Source organism: Narcine bancroftii, chromosome 4 (assembly GCF_036971445.1).
Source record: "Narcine bancroftii isolate sNarBan1 chromosome 4, sNarBan1.hap1, whole genome shotgun sequence".
In the NCBI taxonomy this organism is placed as follows: domain Eukaryota; kingdom Metazoa; phylum Chordata; class Chondrichthyes; order Torpediniformes; family Narcinidae; genus Narcine; species Narcine bancroftii.
Window position 1 is genome coordinate 200,748,367 of NC_091472.1, and position 15,252 is coordinate 200,763,618.

Below are 15,252 nucleotides of genomic sequence, written 5' to 3' on the forward strand. Positions count from 1 at the left end.
ACAGCAAGAAATGGAAATAGAAAGGGCACATAGAGCATTGGCCCCTAAACCACAACCACAACAAAAACCAAGATCTATTGTAGTAAAATTCCTAAGATATACTACAAGAGAAAAGGTACTGGAGAAGACAATGGAAAAAGTAAGAGAGGGCAACAAACCACTGGAGTATAAAGGGCAAAAAATCTTCATTTATCCAGATATAAGCTTTGAACTCCTAAAGAAGAGAAAAGAGTTCAATGCAGCAAAAGCGATTTTATGGAAGAAAGGATATAAATTTACACTGAAGCATCCTGCGGTATTGAAAATATTTATTCCAGGACAACAAAACAGACTATTCTCGGATCCAGAAGAAGCACGAAAATTTGCAGAACAATTACAAAAATAGACTGAGGGATGAAGACGGGTAATGAGAGCAAAAATTATCACGATTGATATGTATGTGGGTAAAGACAAAAATAGACTGAGGGATGAAGACGGGTAAGGAGGGTAAAAATGACCACGATTGATATGTATGCGGGTAAAGAGGTATAAGAGTGAATAGAGACAATGGGCATATGTGAAAGTATCTGTAATTAGAGGAAAACATAGAAAGTATAGACAAGAATTAATAAGGGAAGGTAATGGAATAGAGAGAATAAGGAGGGAACTAAAAGAGTGACCTTTGTGACATATAAAAAACGAAATCTTTTCTGGGGGGGGCTGGGTGGGGGGAAAAGAGCGGTCACTGCAAAATCAGTTGACGCTTGCGAGTGGATTCGCAAATCCAAATGGAGAGGGGAGATGTGGTTGTCCGACAAGGGATAAAGGGCAACTCAGGAGGGGAAGGGGAGATTGGGGATAAAGAAGATAGAAATAGGAGAATAAGGAAAATGTTGGATGTTGTAGGAATGTTGTCTGGTAAAGAGTTGAAAATAAGAAAACAGAAATGGAAAAGGAGGAAAGGTAATGATGGAAAAACGGAAAGAGAAGATAAACAAAATATAAAATGGCTACGCTGAACTATATGACTCTAAATATTAATGGAATACATAACCAAATTAAAAGGAAGAAACTACTAAATTTACTGAAAAAGGAAAAAATAGATATAGCATTTGTCCAAGAAACACATTTAACTGAATTGGAGCACAAGAAATTAAAGAGAGATTGGGTAGGACATGTAACAGCAGCATCGTATAATTCAAAAGCAAGAGGAGTGGCTATATTAATTAGCAAAAATGTGCCATTTAAAATAGAAGAGGAAATAATAGATCCAGCAGGGAGATATGTTATGATAAAATGTCAGATATATTCAGAGCTTTGGAATCTACTTAATATATATTCACCTAACGAAGAAGATCAAAAGTTTATGCAAGATATCTTTTTGAAGGTAGCTAATACGCAAGGGAACATACTAATAGGAGGGGATTTCAATCTGAATTTGGATCCAAATATGGATAAAACGGGGAAAAAAATTAACAGGAAGAACAAAGTAACCAAATTTATAATTAAATCAATGCAAGAAATGAAACTTGTGGACATATGGAGGAAACAAAACCCAAAAGAAAAGGAATACTCATACTACTCGACTAGACATAAAACATACTCAAGGATAGACCTATTCCTGTTATCAGCCCACATACAAGGGAGAGTTAGGAAAACGGAATATAAAGCTAGACTATTATCGGACCACTCACCCCTGTTATTGGCAATAGAGCTAGAAGACATCCCTCCAAGAATGTATAGATGGAGATTAAACCCCATGCTACTTAAAAGACAGGATTTTAGAGAATTTATTGAAAAACAATTAAAAATGTACTTTGAAGTAAATACGGAATCAGTGGAAGATAAGTTTATACTATGGGACGCAATGAAAGCATTCATTAGAGGGCAAATAATAAGTTATGCAACCAAGATGAAGAAGGACTATAATCAGGAAACAGAGCAGTTGGAAAGGGAAATAATAAACATAGAAAAAAAATTAGCAATAAAGGAAGATACAACCAAAAGAAGAGAATTGGCGGATAAAAAAATAAAATATGAAACATTACAAACATATAAGGTGGAGAAGAATATAATGAAGACAAAACAGAAATATTATGAACTAGGGGAAAAAACACACAAAATCCTAGCATGGCAGCTTAAGACAGAGCAAACTAAGAAAATGGTATTGGCAACAAGGAAAAAAGACAAACAAATTACATATAATCCAAAAGAAATTAAGGAAAACTTCAGAGAATTCTATGAACAATTATACCGAACCGAAAACGAAGGGAAAGAAGGGAAAATAGATGAATTTTTGACTAAAATTGAACTACCAAAACTACAAATAGAGGAACAAAATAAATTAACAGAACCATTTGGAACAGTAGAAATACAAGAGATAATAAAAAATTTACCAAATAATAAGACACCAGGAGAGGATGGACTCCCAATAGAATTCTACAAAACATTTAAAGACCTAATAATACCGCCCCTCCTGGATGTAATCAACCAGATTGATGAGACACAAAACTTACCAGATTCATGTAAAACAGCAATAATTACAGTGATACTAAAACAAGGGAAAGATCCACTCTCACCAGCGTCATATAGACCAATATCTTTGTTAAACACAGATTATAAGATAATAGCTAAACTATTAGCGAACAGATTAGCAGAACAGGTACCGAAAATGGTAAATTTAGACCAAACTGGATTTATCAAAAAAAGACGCACAACAGACAATATTTGTAAATTTATTAACTTAATTCATGCAGTAGAAGGAAATAAAGCACCGGCAGTAGCAGTTGCTTTAGACGCAGAGAAGGCCTTCGACAGAGTAGAATGGAATTACTTGTTCAAAGTATTGCAAAAATTCAGTTTACCGGAGAAGTATATTAATTGGATTAAAGCATTATATAAGGGACCGTTAGCGAAAGTGACAGTAAATGGACATGTATCAAAGCAATTTAACTTAAGCAGGTCAACGCGGCAGGGATGCCCACTATCACCATTATTGTTTGCGCTAGCTATAGAACCACTAGCAGAATCGATAAGAAGAGATAATAATATAAAAGGAATAAAAATAAAAGACAGGGAATATAAAATCAGTCTGTTTGCGGATGATGTGATAGTGTACTTAACAGAACCAGAACTATCAATAAAAGAACTATATAAGAAATTGAAGGAATATGGAGAAGTGTCGGGATACAAGATAAACATAAATAAAAGTGAAGCAATGCCTATGAATAACGCGGATTTCTCAAAATTTAAGGAGGAATCCCCATTCAGATGGCAAACGCAGGCAATAAGATACCTAGGTGTGCAAATAAACAAAAATCTAGGCCAATTATATAAACTCAATTACAATCCACTAATGAAAAAATTACAGGACGATTTAGAGCATTGGAAAGAGCTACCACTAACACTGATAGGAAGGATAAACTGTATTAAAATGAACATTTTTCCAAGGATACTATACTTATTTCAGGCATTGCCAATACAACTGACAGAAAAATTCTTCAAAGAGTTAAAGAAAATAATAAGGAGATTTTTATGGAGAGGGGGGAAACCGAGGATAGCACTAGACAAATTAACAGAATGGTATAAACAAGGAGGCTTACAATTGCCAAACTTCAAAAATTATTATAGAGCCGCACAATTAAGGTACCTATCAGATTTTTATCAAACAAGGGAAAAACCAGACTGGACGAGACTAGAATTAGATAAAATAGGGGAAAAGATACCTGAACACATATTATATAAATGGGACGAAAAATTGGTACAACATAGAACTTCTCCAGTATTACACCATCTCCTCAATATATGGAAGAAGATTCATGTAGAAAGAAATAAAATAAATTACCAAATACCAAAACTAATATTGACGCAAAATAAGCTACTCCCTTTTACAATAGACAACCTTGCCTTTAGAAAATGGGAAAAAAAAGGGATTAAAAGAATAGAAAATTGTTTTTCAGGAAGTAGATTCTTATCCTTTGAACAAATGAGAGATAAGTACAATATAACGGGAGATACAGCGCTGGCATATTACCAACTGAGATCCTACTTGAAAGATAAATTAAGAAGCAACTTGAGTTTACCAGAGGGAAGTAACCTTGAATATGTGATTACAGATACAATGTTAATCAAAAGATTTATAAAAAATATGTATATTAAACTGCAAGAAAAGGAAAATGAGGAAACAAATGGTAAAACTAAACAAAAATGGGAACAAGATTTAAATATAAAGATAAAAAAGGAAACATGGGAGAAGTTATGCTCTGGAACGATGAGAAATACAATAAATACGAGGCTGCGTATGATACAATATAATTGGTTACACAGACTATACATTACACCGCAAAAGTTAAATAAATGGGACCCAACAGTATCTGATAGATGTTTTCGATGTAAAAAAGAAAGGGGAACAACAATTCATGCAATCTGGACATGTGAGAGAGTAGAAAAATTTTGGGATGATCTCAATCAGATATTAAATAAAATAACAGAAAACAATATACCAAAGAATCCAGAGATCTTTCTCCTAAGTAACATAAAAAATAAAGAATTTGGAATTGACTTGGAGGATGCACAAAAAAGATTTGTTAAGATAGCCCTAGCTGTAGCAAAAAAATGTATTATGTCAACCTGGAAATTGGAAGATAATTTGAAAATACAACAATGGTATATAGAAATGAATAAATGTATTCCATTAGAAAAAATAACATATAGTTTAAGAAATAATATTGAAATATTCGAACAAGTATGGGAGCCTTACATTAAATACAATAGCGAAAACCTACCGGGAACAAACATTACCTAAGTTGATGGAAGGAGAAGAGAAGAAAAGAATGGACTCAGTAGAATTTCTGGTGTATTTTTGTTGAATGACAACATTGTCTAACTGAATTAATGCAACCTAGATTGTATAACTAAAATGGATGAGAGGGGGGGGGGGATGGGGGGGTGGCTTGGGAGGAGGGAGGGGGGAGGGAGAAAAAGTCACTGTAAATGTGTGGAAAAGAAAAAGTGTATATCATGGCTATTGTGATTTATGGTGTGAAAAATAAAAAATTTAAAAAAAAAAAAAAAAAAAAAAAAAAGAAAGTGGAGTCCAGGGAAGTATATTGGCCTGGATTGAAAATTGGTTTTCTGACAGGAGGCAGAGAGTCGGGATAAATGGGAGTTTTTCAGGTTGGCAGAGAGTGGTAAGTGGGGTGCTGCAGGGGTCAGTGTTAGGCCCACAACTGTTCATCATTTACATTGATGACTTGGAGGAGGGGACAAAATGTGGTGTAGCCAAGTTTGCGGATGACACCAAATTGAGTGGAAGAGCAAATTGTAATGAGGGTGTGGAGAGTCTGCAGAGGGATATAGTTAAGCTGGATGAGTGGGCAAAGGTCTGGCAGATGGAGTACAATGTTAGTAAGTGTGAGGTTATCCACTTTGGCAAGAAAAATAAAAGAGCTGAATATTATTTAAAGGGTGAAAAACTACAGCATGCTGTTGTGCAGAGGGACTTGGGAGTGCTTGTGCATGAATCGCAAAAAGTTAGGTTGCAGGTGCAGCAGGTTATTAAGAAGGCAAATGGAATCTTGGCCTTCATCGCTAGAGGAATTGAATTCAGGAGTAGGGAGGTAATGTTGCAACTGTATAAGGTACTGGTGAGACCGCACCTGGAGTACTGTGTCCAGTTCTGGTCTCCATATTTGAGGAAGGATATACTGGCTTTGGAGATGGTCCAGAGGAGGCTTACTAGGTTGATCCCTGGGATGAAGGGGTTGACTTATGATGAAAGATTAAATCATCTAGAATTGTATTCGCTTGAGTTCAGAAGAATGAGAGGAGATCTTATAGAAACATATAGGATTATGAAGGGTATGGATAGGATAGATGTAGGAATGTTTTTTGAGCTGGCCGGGGAAACTAAAACGAGAGGACACAGTCTCAAGATTCGGGGTGAGTAGATTTAGGACAGAGATGAGGTAAAATAGTTTTTCCCAGAGAGTAGTGAATGTTTGGAATTCTCTAACCAGGGAAGTGGTTGAGGCTGCCTCATTAAACATATTTAAAATTCGGTTAGATAAATTTTTACTTGATAGAGGAATTAGGGGATATGGGGAGAAGGCAGGTAGGTGGAGTTAGGTCATAAATTAGATCAGCCATGATCGTATTGAATGGCGGAGCAGGCTCGATGGGCCATTTTTGGCCTACTCCTGTTCCTACTTCCTATGTTCCTATGATCACTCAGGCCACATTTAAGAACAGGAAAGTGCATTGTAAATGAGGCTGGAATTTGGAGAAACATCCCCTGCTCTCGCCATCTGTAGAGGAAGGAGACAGAAAAGTTTTTATCATTATATGAAGCGCAAAAGGGTGGCTGAAGTGAAGGTTGGACCCTTGGAAGATGAGAAGGGGGGATTGATATTGGGTAATGAGGATTTGAATAACTTTTGTGCTGGTAATTGAAGCTGCCAAAGGCAGATGTTATGGATGTGATGGGAGGTTGTAATAGCTATCAGTGGTACTCAAAAAAAACCTGAGGGTCTAAAGATAGACAAGTCCCATGGTCCGAGGGTATGGAAAACAAATAGCAGAAGTTGTACAGTACTTGTGGCTTTGGTGATTTACCAAAATTTTCAAGACTCTGGACAGGTCCCAGTGGATTGGAAGTTGGCAAATGTCACAATGCTATTCAAAAAAGAATGTAGGAGAAAGGCAGAGAAGTATAGGCTGGTTAGTTTAACATCTGTAGTTGGGAAAATGCTTGCGTCTACCATTAAAGAAGAAATAGTGAGGCATCTGGAGCGAAATGGATCCATCAGGCAGATGCAGCAAGGATTCAGCAAAGGCTGGGCCTGTTTGACAACTTACTGGAGTTCTTTGAAGATATAACGAGTGTAGTAGATAGAAGGGAGCAGGTGGATAATGATTACATGAATTTACAGAAGGCGTTCGATAAGGTGCCGCATAAAAGACATACAGAAGATAAGGATGCATGGAATTGGGCTGATATATTAGCATGGATAGAAGATTGGTAACCAATAGAAAGCAGAGAGTTGGGGTGCAGACGTGTTTTTCTGTTTGGTAATCGGTGAGTGGGGTGCTGCATGGGATGTGCTGGGTCCACAACTGTTCACGATATACATAAACGATCTGGAAGAGGGGACAGAGTGTAGTGTAACTAAGTTTGCTGATGACACTTGTACAGAGGATTCGGAGAGCCTGAAGAGAGATGTAACTGGATTAAGTGAGTGGGCAAGGGTCCGGCAGATGAAGTACAACATCGATAAATATGAGGTTTTCCACTTTGGAAGGAAAAATGGAAGATCAGAATTTTTAATTGGCCAGTTATTAGTGCTGCCAGGCAGAAGGAGATAGGAGTGCTTGTGCATGAATCACAAAAGCTTGGTTTGCAAGTTATCAAGAAGGCCAATGGAACGTTGGCCTTCATCGCTGGAGGGATTGAGTGTAGGAGCAGGAAGGTTATGCTGCAACTGTACAAGGTACTGATGAGGCCACATGGAGAATTGTGTGCAGTTCTGGTCTCCATACTTGAGGAAGAATACTGGATTTGGAGGTGGTGTAGAGGAGGTTCACCAGGTTGATTCCAGAGATGAAGGGATTAACCTATGAGGAAAGACTGAGTCGTCTTGGACTGTACTCACTGGAATTTAGAAGAATGAGAGGGGATCTTATAGAAACATAAAATTATGAAAAGATCGAGGAAGGTAAGTTGTTTCCATTGGTAGGGGAGATCAGAACTAGGGGACGTAGCCTCAAGATTCAGGGTAAATTTAGGTTGGAGATGAGGAAGAACTGCTATTGCCAGAGGGTGATGAATCTGGAATTTGTTGCCTATTAAAGCCTATTAAGGCGACCTCAGTAAATGTATTTAAGACAAGGTGGGATAGATTTTTACATAAGGGAATTAAGGGATCTGGGGAAAAGGCAGTAGGTGGAGATGAGCCAATCATCAGATCAGCCATGATCATATTGAATGCTGAAGCAGGCTCAACAGGGTGATTGGCTGACTCCTGCTCCTATTTCTTGTGTTCTTCAGCTTCCTGCCCCACTGAATTTATTGGAACCTTCTGGTGTCACTGAGTTTAAGAATGTACAACAAACCATCACTTTCTGAAGTATAGAGTTTTTTGCTAGTGTTCCCACTTGTTTCCCAATCAGCACATTGCCCAGGAAATCCCTGGTCTTCGGGTGTTCAGAGATTTCCGGTGATCACCCAAGGCGAGAAGTTGTTAGTCATTTGGTTCCATTCTAAGTGGGACTCTGGTCAGATCCTCAGAGGTTACCCCCACCCCCTCCCCCCGGGGTGTGTCCATGCTTTCCTGAATTTCTGTGTCCAGCACACAGATCAGGAGCCCTTTGGAGGGTGGATGCCACCTCCCATTCTGAGTGAAAGTCATAAAATCAGGCCCTTCAGCTCAACTGGCTCCATTGCTAGTCAAGTTACCCACCCATGCTTGACCCATTTTCTCTGCATTGGGCTTGTGACCCTTGGATCCTTTCCTGTCCATGCTTTAGGGTATATTACTACAGCCTTGTAGGCTGTTACTGGATCTGCCTCCACCACCATTTCTTCCTCTGGCAGCTTGTTCCACAAATCCACCGCATCTTGGTAAAGGAATCATAAAAATAAGTAGTCGTGGAGGTTGAAGTAAAAACACTAAATGCTGGAGAAACTCAGCTGGTTGAACTGTCCTTTATGTACCAAAGGTAAAAATGAATAACTGACATTTTGGGCTGATTACAAAGATTACTGTTGGCCTTCTGGGCTTCTCCAGCATTTTGTGTTTTTACTTCTATCGCTGTATCTGCAGATTTTCATGCTTAACTTCTTACAATCAACCTGCAACCTCAGCACATTTTGAAAGGTGGGAGGAAACCGGCGCAGATGCAGGGAGAACGTACAAACTCCTGACAGGCAGCGCCAGACTCAAACACTGGTTGCTTAGGCTGTAATAGCGTCAGGCTAATCACTACAGATTTTAGAGTTTCTCAACCTTTCTTTCCACTCACATCCCACTGTAAGTAACTGCTCTGCTATTGGTGCTCTGTGATGAGTAAGGGATTGCTTAAGGTGGATGTGAGTGGGAAGGGAAGGTTGAGAACCACTGCTCTAGACCCAATTGTTACTGAAATATTTTGCTTGAGGAAAAATTGTCATTGGCCCATTTTCTGTGGATTTGTGAAACTCTGAACATAACAAGTCAATGTTTTCAAATTTTTTCTTTCCACCCACCTTCAGCAACCCCTTAATCACAGAGCACCGAAGGCATAGGGATGACTTAAAAGGGGATGTGAGTGGAAAGAAAATGGTTGAGAAACCCTGAGCTACAATAAGTGTGTGGCCTTAAAGTCCCTTTAAAGTCTTTGTTGTCACCTTAAAACTATGCCTGTAGCTTTAGATCCTCATCCTTGTTGATTTTAGAAACCCTCATAAGGTCATGCCTCAGCCTCCCACAGTCCAGAGAGGAAAGTTCAAGTCCCTCGATAACTCACATCAGTAATACCCTCATCAATCTTCCAGTTTAATGATGTCCTAACTTAAGATTCAAGATTCCTTTTATTGTCGTATAATAATACAAAAATGTAATATTACATGAAATTTGCCTGCCATAAGGCAAATTGTTACCTTACAGTAAGAGAAGGAGGAGCAAGAGAGTTCCTTTATAGACACTGGGAGTCCATGGATTTGCTTTCAGCCGTCCTGCAGCCTCACAGACCCCCGTTTGATTCATTGGCAACCTGAGCTCCAAATCCAAACCAGGAAGCTTTCAGATGCCCAAAGCCTTTCAGCAGACCTTCGCTCTGTCCAACCATTTCGATTCTGCATCACACTCCCACGCTCACGTGTCTGTCCATTTCCTCATGTGCTATCCCACCAAGACCACCTGCAAATTGGAAGATCAACACCTGTCTGGATACTCTACAGCCGGATGGCATTAACGTCAACCTCCGGTTTCTGCTAACCTGCTCCTCTCCCCCTGTTCACTGCTGTGCCATCCCTCCCTTCTCCACCTATTACCTACCTCCTGCCTTTGCCACCACCCCTCCCCCCAACTCTTTTGATCGGATGCCTGCTGACATTTTTCCATCCCTTGATGAAGGGCTCAAGCCTGAAACGTCGGTTCTGTATCTTTACCTTTGCTACATAAAAGGGCACTGTTCGACCTGCTAAGTTTCTCCAGTGTTGTGTTTTAACTTCTAACCATGGTGTCTATGGATTTGCGTCACCAACAGCTCGCTGCCCATGTGGGTCCTCTGCTGGCCTGCTGCTGTTGTTACCGTCCAGTAGGGTAGTCTCCTCCTCAACAGGGTGGGGTGGTTGTTTTCCCTGTTTCTGGTCCGCTGCTCCAGCAGAGCCTGCAACCCCTCATGGTGCACTGCCGAGCACACGCTGCCATCTTCGTCACAGTTCTCCGCAGTTGCAGTATTTTTTAAAACAGGAAGTCAGGTTCTCGAACAGGCCGTTTGAAGCCTGTACAGAGCAGTCGGCATCATTTCTAGGCTGTAGGATCCTGCAGAACTGCACTGTGGCTCTGCTCTGCACCACCGGTAACCTACCATTTTTTAAGTGAGGCCACTTGCATTCCAAAGGTGGCTTTATCACTTTGAGGACAAATATGAGCAAATGGCAGGACCTTGGCAGCACTAATTTACGGAGGGATCTTGGGGTGCAACTCCCTAGAAATATGATACAAGAGGATTGGGTGAAGGAGGGGTGAGGCATGCTCACCTTCATAGGTTGGGTGTCATATTACAGCTTTATGTCACATCTAGGGATGGCATTCAGTGCCGGTGGCCACATTACAGGAACGGTGTGGAGGCTTTGGAGAAGGTGCCGAAGACGTTGGGCAGGATGTTGTCTGAGTTCCGAAGAGATGGTCGTGTGTGTTTGAGCTGTGGGCAGATCAGGGGATTGGCCCTCCCTCCCTCCTGTTTGCTCAAATCCACAAAGCTCTTTGGAGCCAGAGAGAGGGAGGCTCCCTTTCTGAAGGGGATCCCGGCACTTACTGCCTCTTTGCCTGGAGCAAGGTGCCTTAGCCTGGGGTAACATTCCTTCAGAGTCTACCCAGGCTGCGATATCCTGCCCTGGGTCAGGCAGACCACCTGCCTCGAATCATCACCTGGCAGCAAGTTCAGTCAAGTTTATTTACATATACCAAGAGGTGGTTTTGTGACCAGACCAGTAGACATCTCATACATAGTACAACAAGTAAGACAGAACAGAACTGTGGACACGTAGAGAAAATCAGTAGGCACCAAGCAATGAAATATGATGATATTTAAAGGGTTTATTCAGGAGACTGATAGCAGTGAGGAAGAAACTGTCCTTGAATCTAGTGATGCTTCCTGATTGGGAGGGGGGGAAGGAGGGGTGGTGATTAGAGGCGTGACCATGACGTCTTTAATCTGTCGGCTGCGATTTGTGTAGGTATCGGTCTAACACTTGATCAAGGGCCCAAATGTTGGTTACCCTTTACTTCCTGAGGATGTTCTGTGACCCGCTGACTTTCTCCGGCACATTTTTGTGTTGAACTCAATGCTGTTCAATGCCTGTAGCCAGTTAAACCAAGCCATTCTCTCATTCTGCACAGACTCCAACAGAAGAGGACCACCTCCCCTGCTGATGTGTTGCTGGATCCTAGCCCTGCTTAACCCCCTTCACTGGAGGCATGAGGTGTCTCCGAATCAAAGAGCAGGGGCGAGTGCACCAGTCAGCTGAGGCAAGGCAAGCTGAGAAGCGGGGACATCTCTCGCCCACTCACGCTCTCTCATTCACCCTCTCTGCTCCGCGCCCTCTCCCTTTCCATCTTGCTCCCTCTCCACCCCCTTGTAAAACCGCATAATCTCACCCCCCCACCCCCTTGCATCTGAAGACGTACCTGAATGCGGCAGAAGCACCTCAGGGGCGCCGACGCCAACTCTCCTCCGGGAGGGATAATCGGAGGAGTGCCGCACTCCACCGATGCATCTGAATGTGCAGCTGCCGGGGGGGTGGGGGGGCTAATAACTCCATCAGTCCATGACCCAGCTCCCCGCTGCCTGACAGCCACTCCCATGCCCCCCCCCCCGTCCCACTGCCTGACCACCCCACCACCGGGGATAGGAGGTCAGCAATGGCGGCCATCAGGGCAGGTTAGGGCAGGAGCAGCCAGTGCAGGCTGTCACAGCCCAGCTAGCCACTCCTGTAGTTCAAAATGCAGCATAGAGGTCTCCCCTACCCATAATCCCCCACACAGCTGGAACTTTTGTGGGAAACACAGAGTGGTTGCACCTGTATGGGGGATTATGGATAAGGAAGACGGCCATTGCTATGCTGCATATCCGGAGGCGCTTCTGGATGTGAATAGGCCCTTTCAGGTGGACCAGGTAATGCAGCAGCCTTTTGGGGCTGCCACCTGAAAGGTAGTCTGCAGGTTAGGATCTGCTCCTGCTGCCGTCCTCAAGGCGGAGGGTCCACCTAAAAGGGCTTTCCCTCTCAACCTCACCCCCACTTAACCTCTGGTACCCTTGCCCCACCGCCCTCCTCACTCGCTTTACCTCCCTCCCATCTCTCGCTCCCTCCCTCAATCTCGTGCTCGCTCTTGGTCTCCTTGCTCAGCGGCAAATGAAGCAGCTCCCAATGCTGGTGGGTTTACAAGGTACAAGACCAATAGCCACTCATGGCTGCCAGGCCTTTGCTCTGCCTTTCCATCCTGTGCGGGAGATTGGTCCCCTGCTAGCTGCAGTTTAGGGCACAGCTGGGAGGCTTTCCAAGGGAAGTCCGCTGACACTCAGACTTACAACAGGTTTCAAGGACAGCATGAGTGGAAAGGAAAGAAGATGAACCAACCATGTCACAGTGTCATCTGGCTGCCATCTCCCCCGAGTGGATGGGCATGTTTTCAAAGCAGCTCCAGCCATTGGGATGAGATGGCTCCTGCGCTGGTGGCTGACCGCCTCCACTTCACAATCGGCTGCAGACATCATGGTTGCAGAATCCCAAGGTGTCTGTGGACCACCAAGTCAGGGGTGGGGGGGAAGAAAACATGTTTGAGATTTTATCGAGGGAGGTGAGTTAATGATTTGAAAGTAACCAGAGGCGCTACCTGAATGCACGCAACTGAAAACAGATTGTGCCAGGTTGATGAATCTGTCCCCGAGGATGTCCTCGACGTTCGTCTGTGCTGCCGGCACCAGAAACTTCGTGGCGTCCTTGAAGAGCAGATCGCTTTCCCCGTGTTTCTGAGAGTGGAAAAGCTGAAATTCAGCCCTGGAGGTGGTGCCCAACTCGGCCTGTGGAACGAGAAGGAAATCAGTGGGGGGCAGACATTCAGAGGAGCAGCCAATGATCTGGGTTACCTGCGCTGGCTGCACCCCGTGGCTGGCTGGCTTCCTGGCCCAAGATTGCACCGGGGTGGGGGTGGCACTGGATTCCCTGGAGTTCAGGACAAGGTGCTGAGACACACCCTACCCTGTCTCCACCTTGCCGGCCCATCACCAGATATTGGAGCAGAGGAAGAACCATGGACTCTGCTCCACAGTTCTATCATGAGATGATGCACCCTCCCCTCCCCGGCCTTCTCCCCATAACCCCTGATTAATTGAAGACCTGTCAACCTGCCTTAAATACACCCATCAACCTTGTTTCCACAGCCACCAGTGGCACCCAGTTTCTCTGGCTAAATAAATGTTTCCACACTTCTGTTTTAAATCGATGACCTTTTATCCTGGTTATCGAACTTTACAGCACAGTACAGACCCTTCGGCCCTCTATGTTTTGCCGACCCATATAATTCCTACCAAAAAAGAACCTAAACCCTCCCTACCTCATAATTCTCTGTTTTTCCTTCGATCCGTGTGCATGTCTAAGAGTCTCTTAAGTGGCCCTGATGTTTCAACCTCCACCCCCATCCCTGGTGTGAGGAACAGAAGTACCTTCACAGAATTTGCTTGGGACAAAAATTGAGAACAAAGAACATTTATTATACAACAATGCAAAGTTGGGTGCTTCCCCTTACCCTGGGAATACACACATACACCCAACTTTTATACAGTTTATTTCAGTATAGAAGTACCCTCCCCCTTACATTCTTCTGCCTCCTGGATGAGTTTGGCATTAGGCAATCCTGCCTGCCTACGTGCTGTTTCTGTGAACTTGGAGGACCAGGGGGTATCCTGTCGGTGTCCCATTGTCCTTATTGTCCTTATTCACAAACCTGCCTTTGTTCTAATTCACACCTTCCCGACTCTCAGGGCTTAAACTTATATGCAGAACTTGCTAATTCTGTCTAGGCTAGAAGACCCTTATCTTATTCAGACTAACTTTACTTCCTACATTCTATTATCTATCTTTAACCTATTCATACTGGCTTTATTCATTACACATATATCCATACTAGTTTTCTTCATCTTTCATATTAGTTTTACTCATCTCTCACACTGGGAAGGCATTCTCGGCACCCACAACTTTTTTATAGGCATTGTATTAAAGAATTTTAAAACCACATCCATACATGCATATTGAATAAAAGTACACATAGAAAGAAGATCCCTCCCACCCACTAATCCTCTCACACTAATAAAAACAAGGAGAATGTTGTAAACAATTAGTAATTCAATACATATAATAATGGAGATGAGGGTTACCAGCAGAATGGGGGCCCAAGAGTCTCATACACCTTCAAAAAGCACCCACAACTCTGGGTAAAAATAAATGTATCCCTGATGTCTCCCCTACCTTCATTTTGTACACATGTCCTCTGGTGTTTCCTACTCCCGCCCTGTCCACCCTATCTATGCCTCTCAGAATCTGGTAGACGTCTAAATCACCTCATCATTCTTTGCTCCAAAGAGAAAAGTCCCAGCTCTGCTAACTTTGCTTCATAAGACTTATTTTCTATTCCAGGAAACATCCTGGTAAATCTCCTCTGCATCCTCTCCATGGATTCCACATCCTTTCAATAATGAAGTGACCAGAACTGAACACAAGACTCTAAGTGTGGGCTCACCAGAGATTTGTAGAGTTGCAACATGACCTCTCTACTCCTGAAATCAGTCCCCTTATTAATGAATCCCAGCATCCCAGAGGCCTTCCTAACCATCCTATCAGCCTGCACGGTGTCCTTGAGAGATGTCTGAATTTGGACCCCAATGTTCCTATACACTGTTAAGTAACCAACCATTAACCCTGTACTCAGCCTTCTGGTTTGTCCTTGCAAAATACATCATCTCACACTTATCCAGATTGAACTCCATCTGCCATTTTTCTGTCCAATTCTGCAGCAT

General features: G+C 42.7%; 1 protein-coding gene across 1 annotated transcript in view; it reads right to left on the reverse strand.

Annotated features, from left to right (window-relative positions):
* Nucleotides 1-11,806: 11,806 nt before the first annotated feature.
* The window catches only part of sxph (saxiphilin), a 184,933-nt gene continuing 181,487 nt past the window's right edge, over nucleotides 11,807-15,252 (reverse strand). Inside the window, exons 16-17 of the mRNA XM_069933630.1 lie at nucleotides 13,074-13,260; nucleotides 11,807-12,975 (exon numbers count right to left, since the gene is read on the reverse strand). Coding sequence (XP_069789731.1) covers nucleotides 12,932-12,975; nucleotides 13,074-13,260 — 231 coding nt within the window. The 3' untranslated portion in view covers nucleotides 11,807-12,931. The remainder of the gene's footprint in view (nucleotides 12,976-13,073; nucleotides 13,261-15,252) is intronic.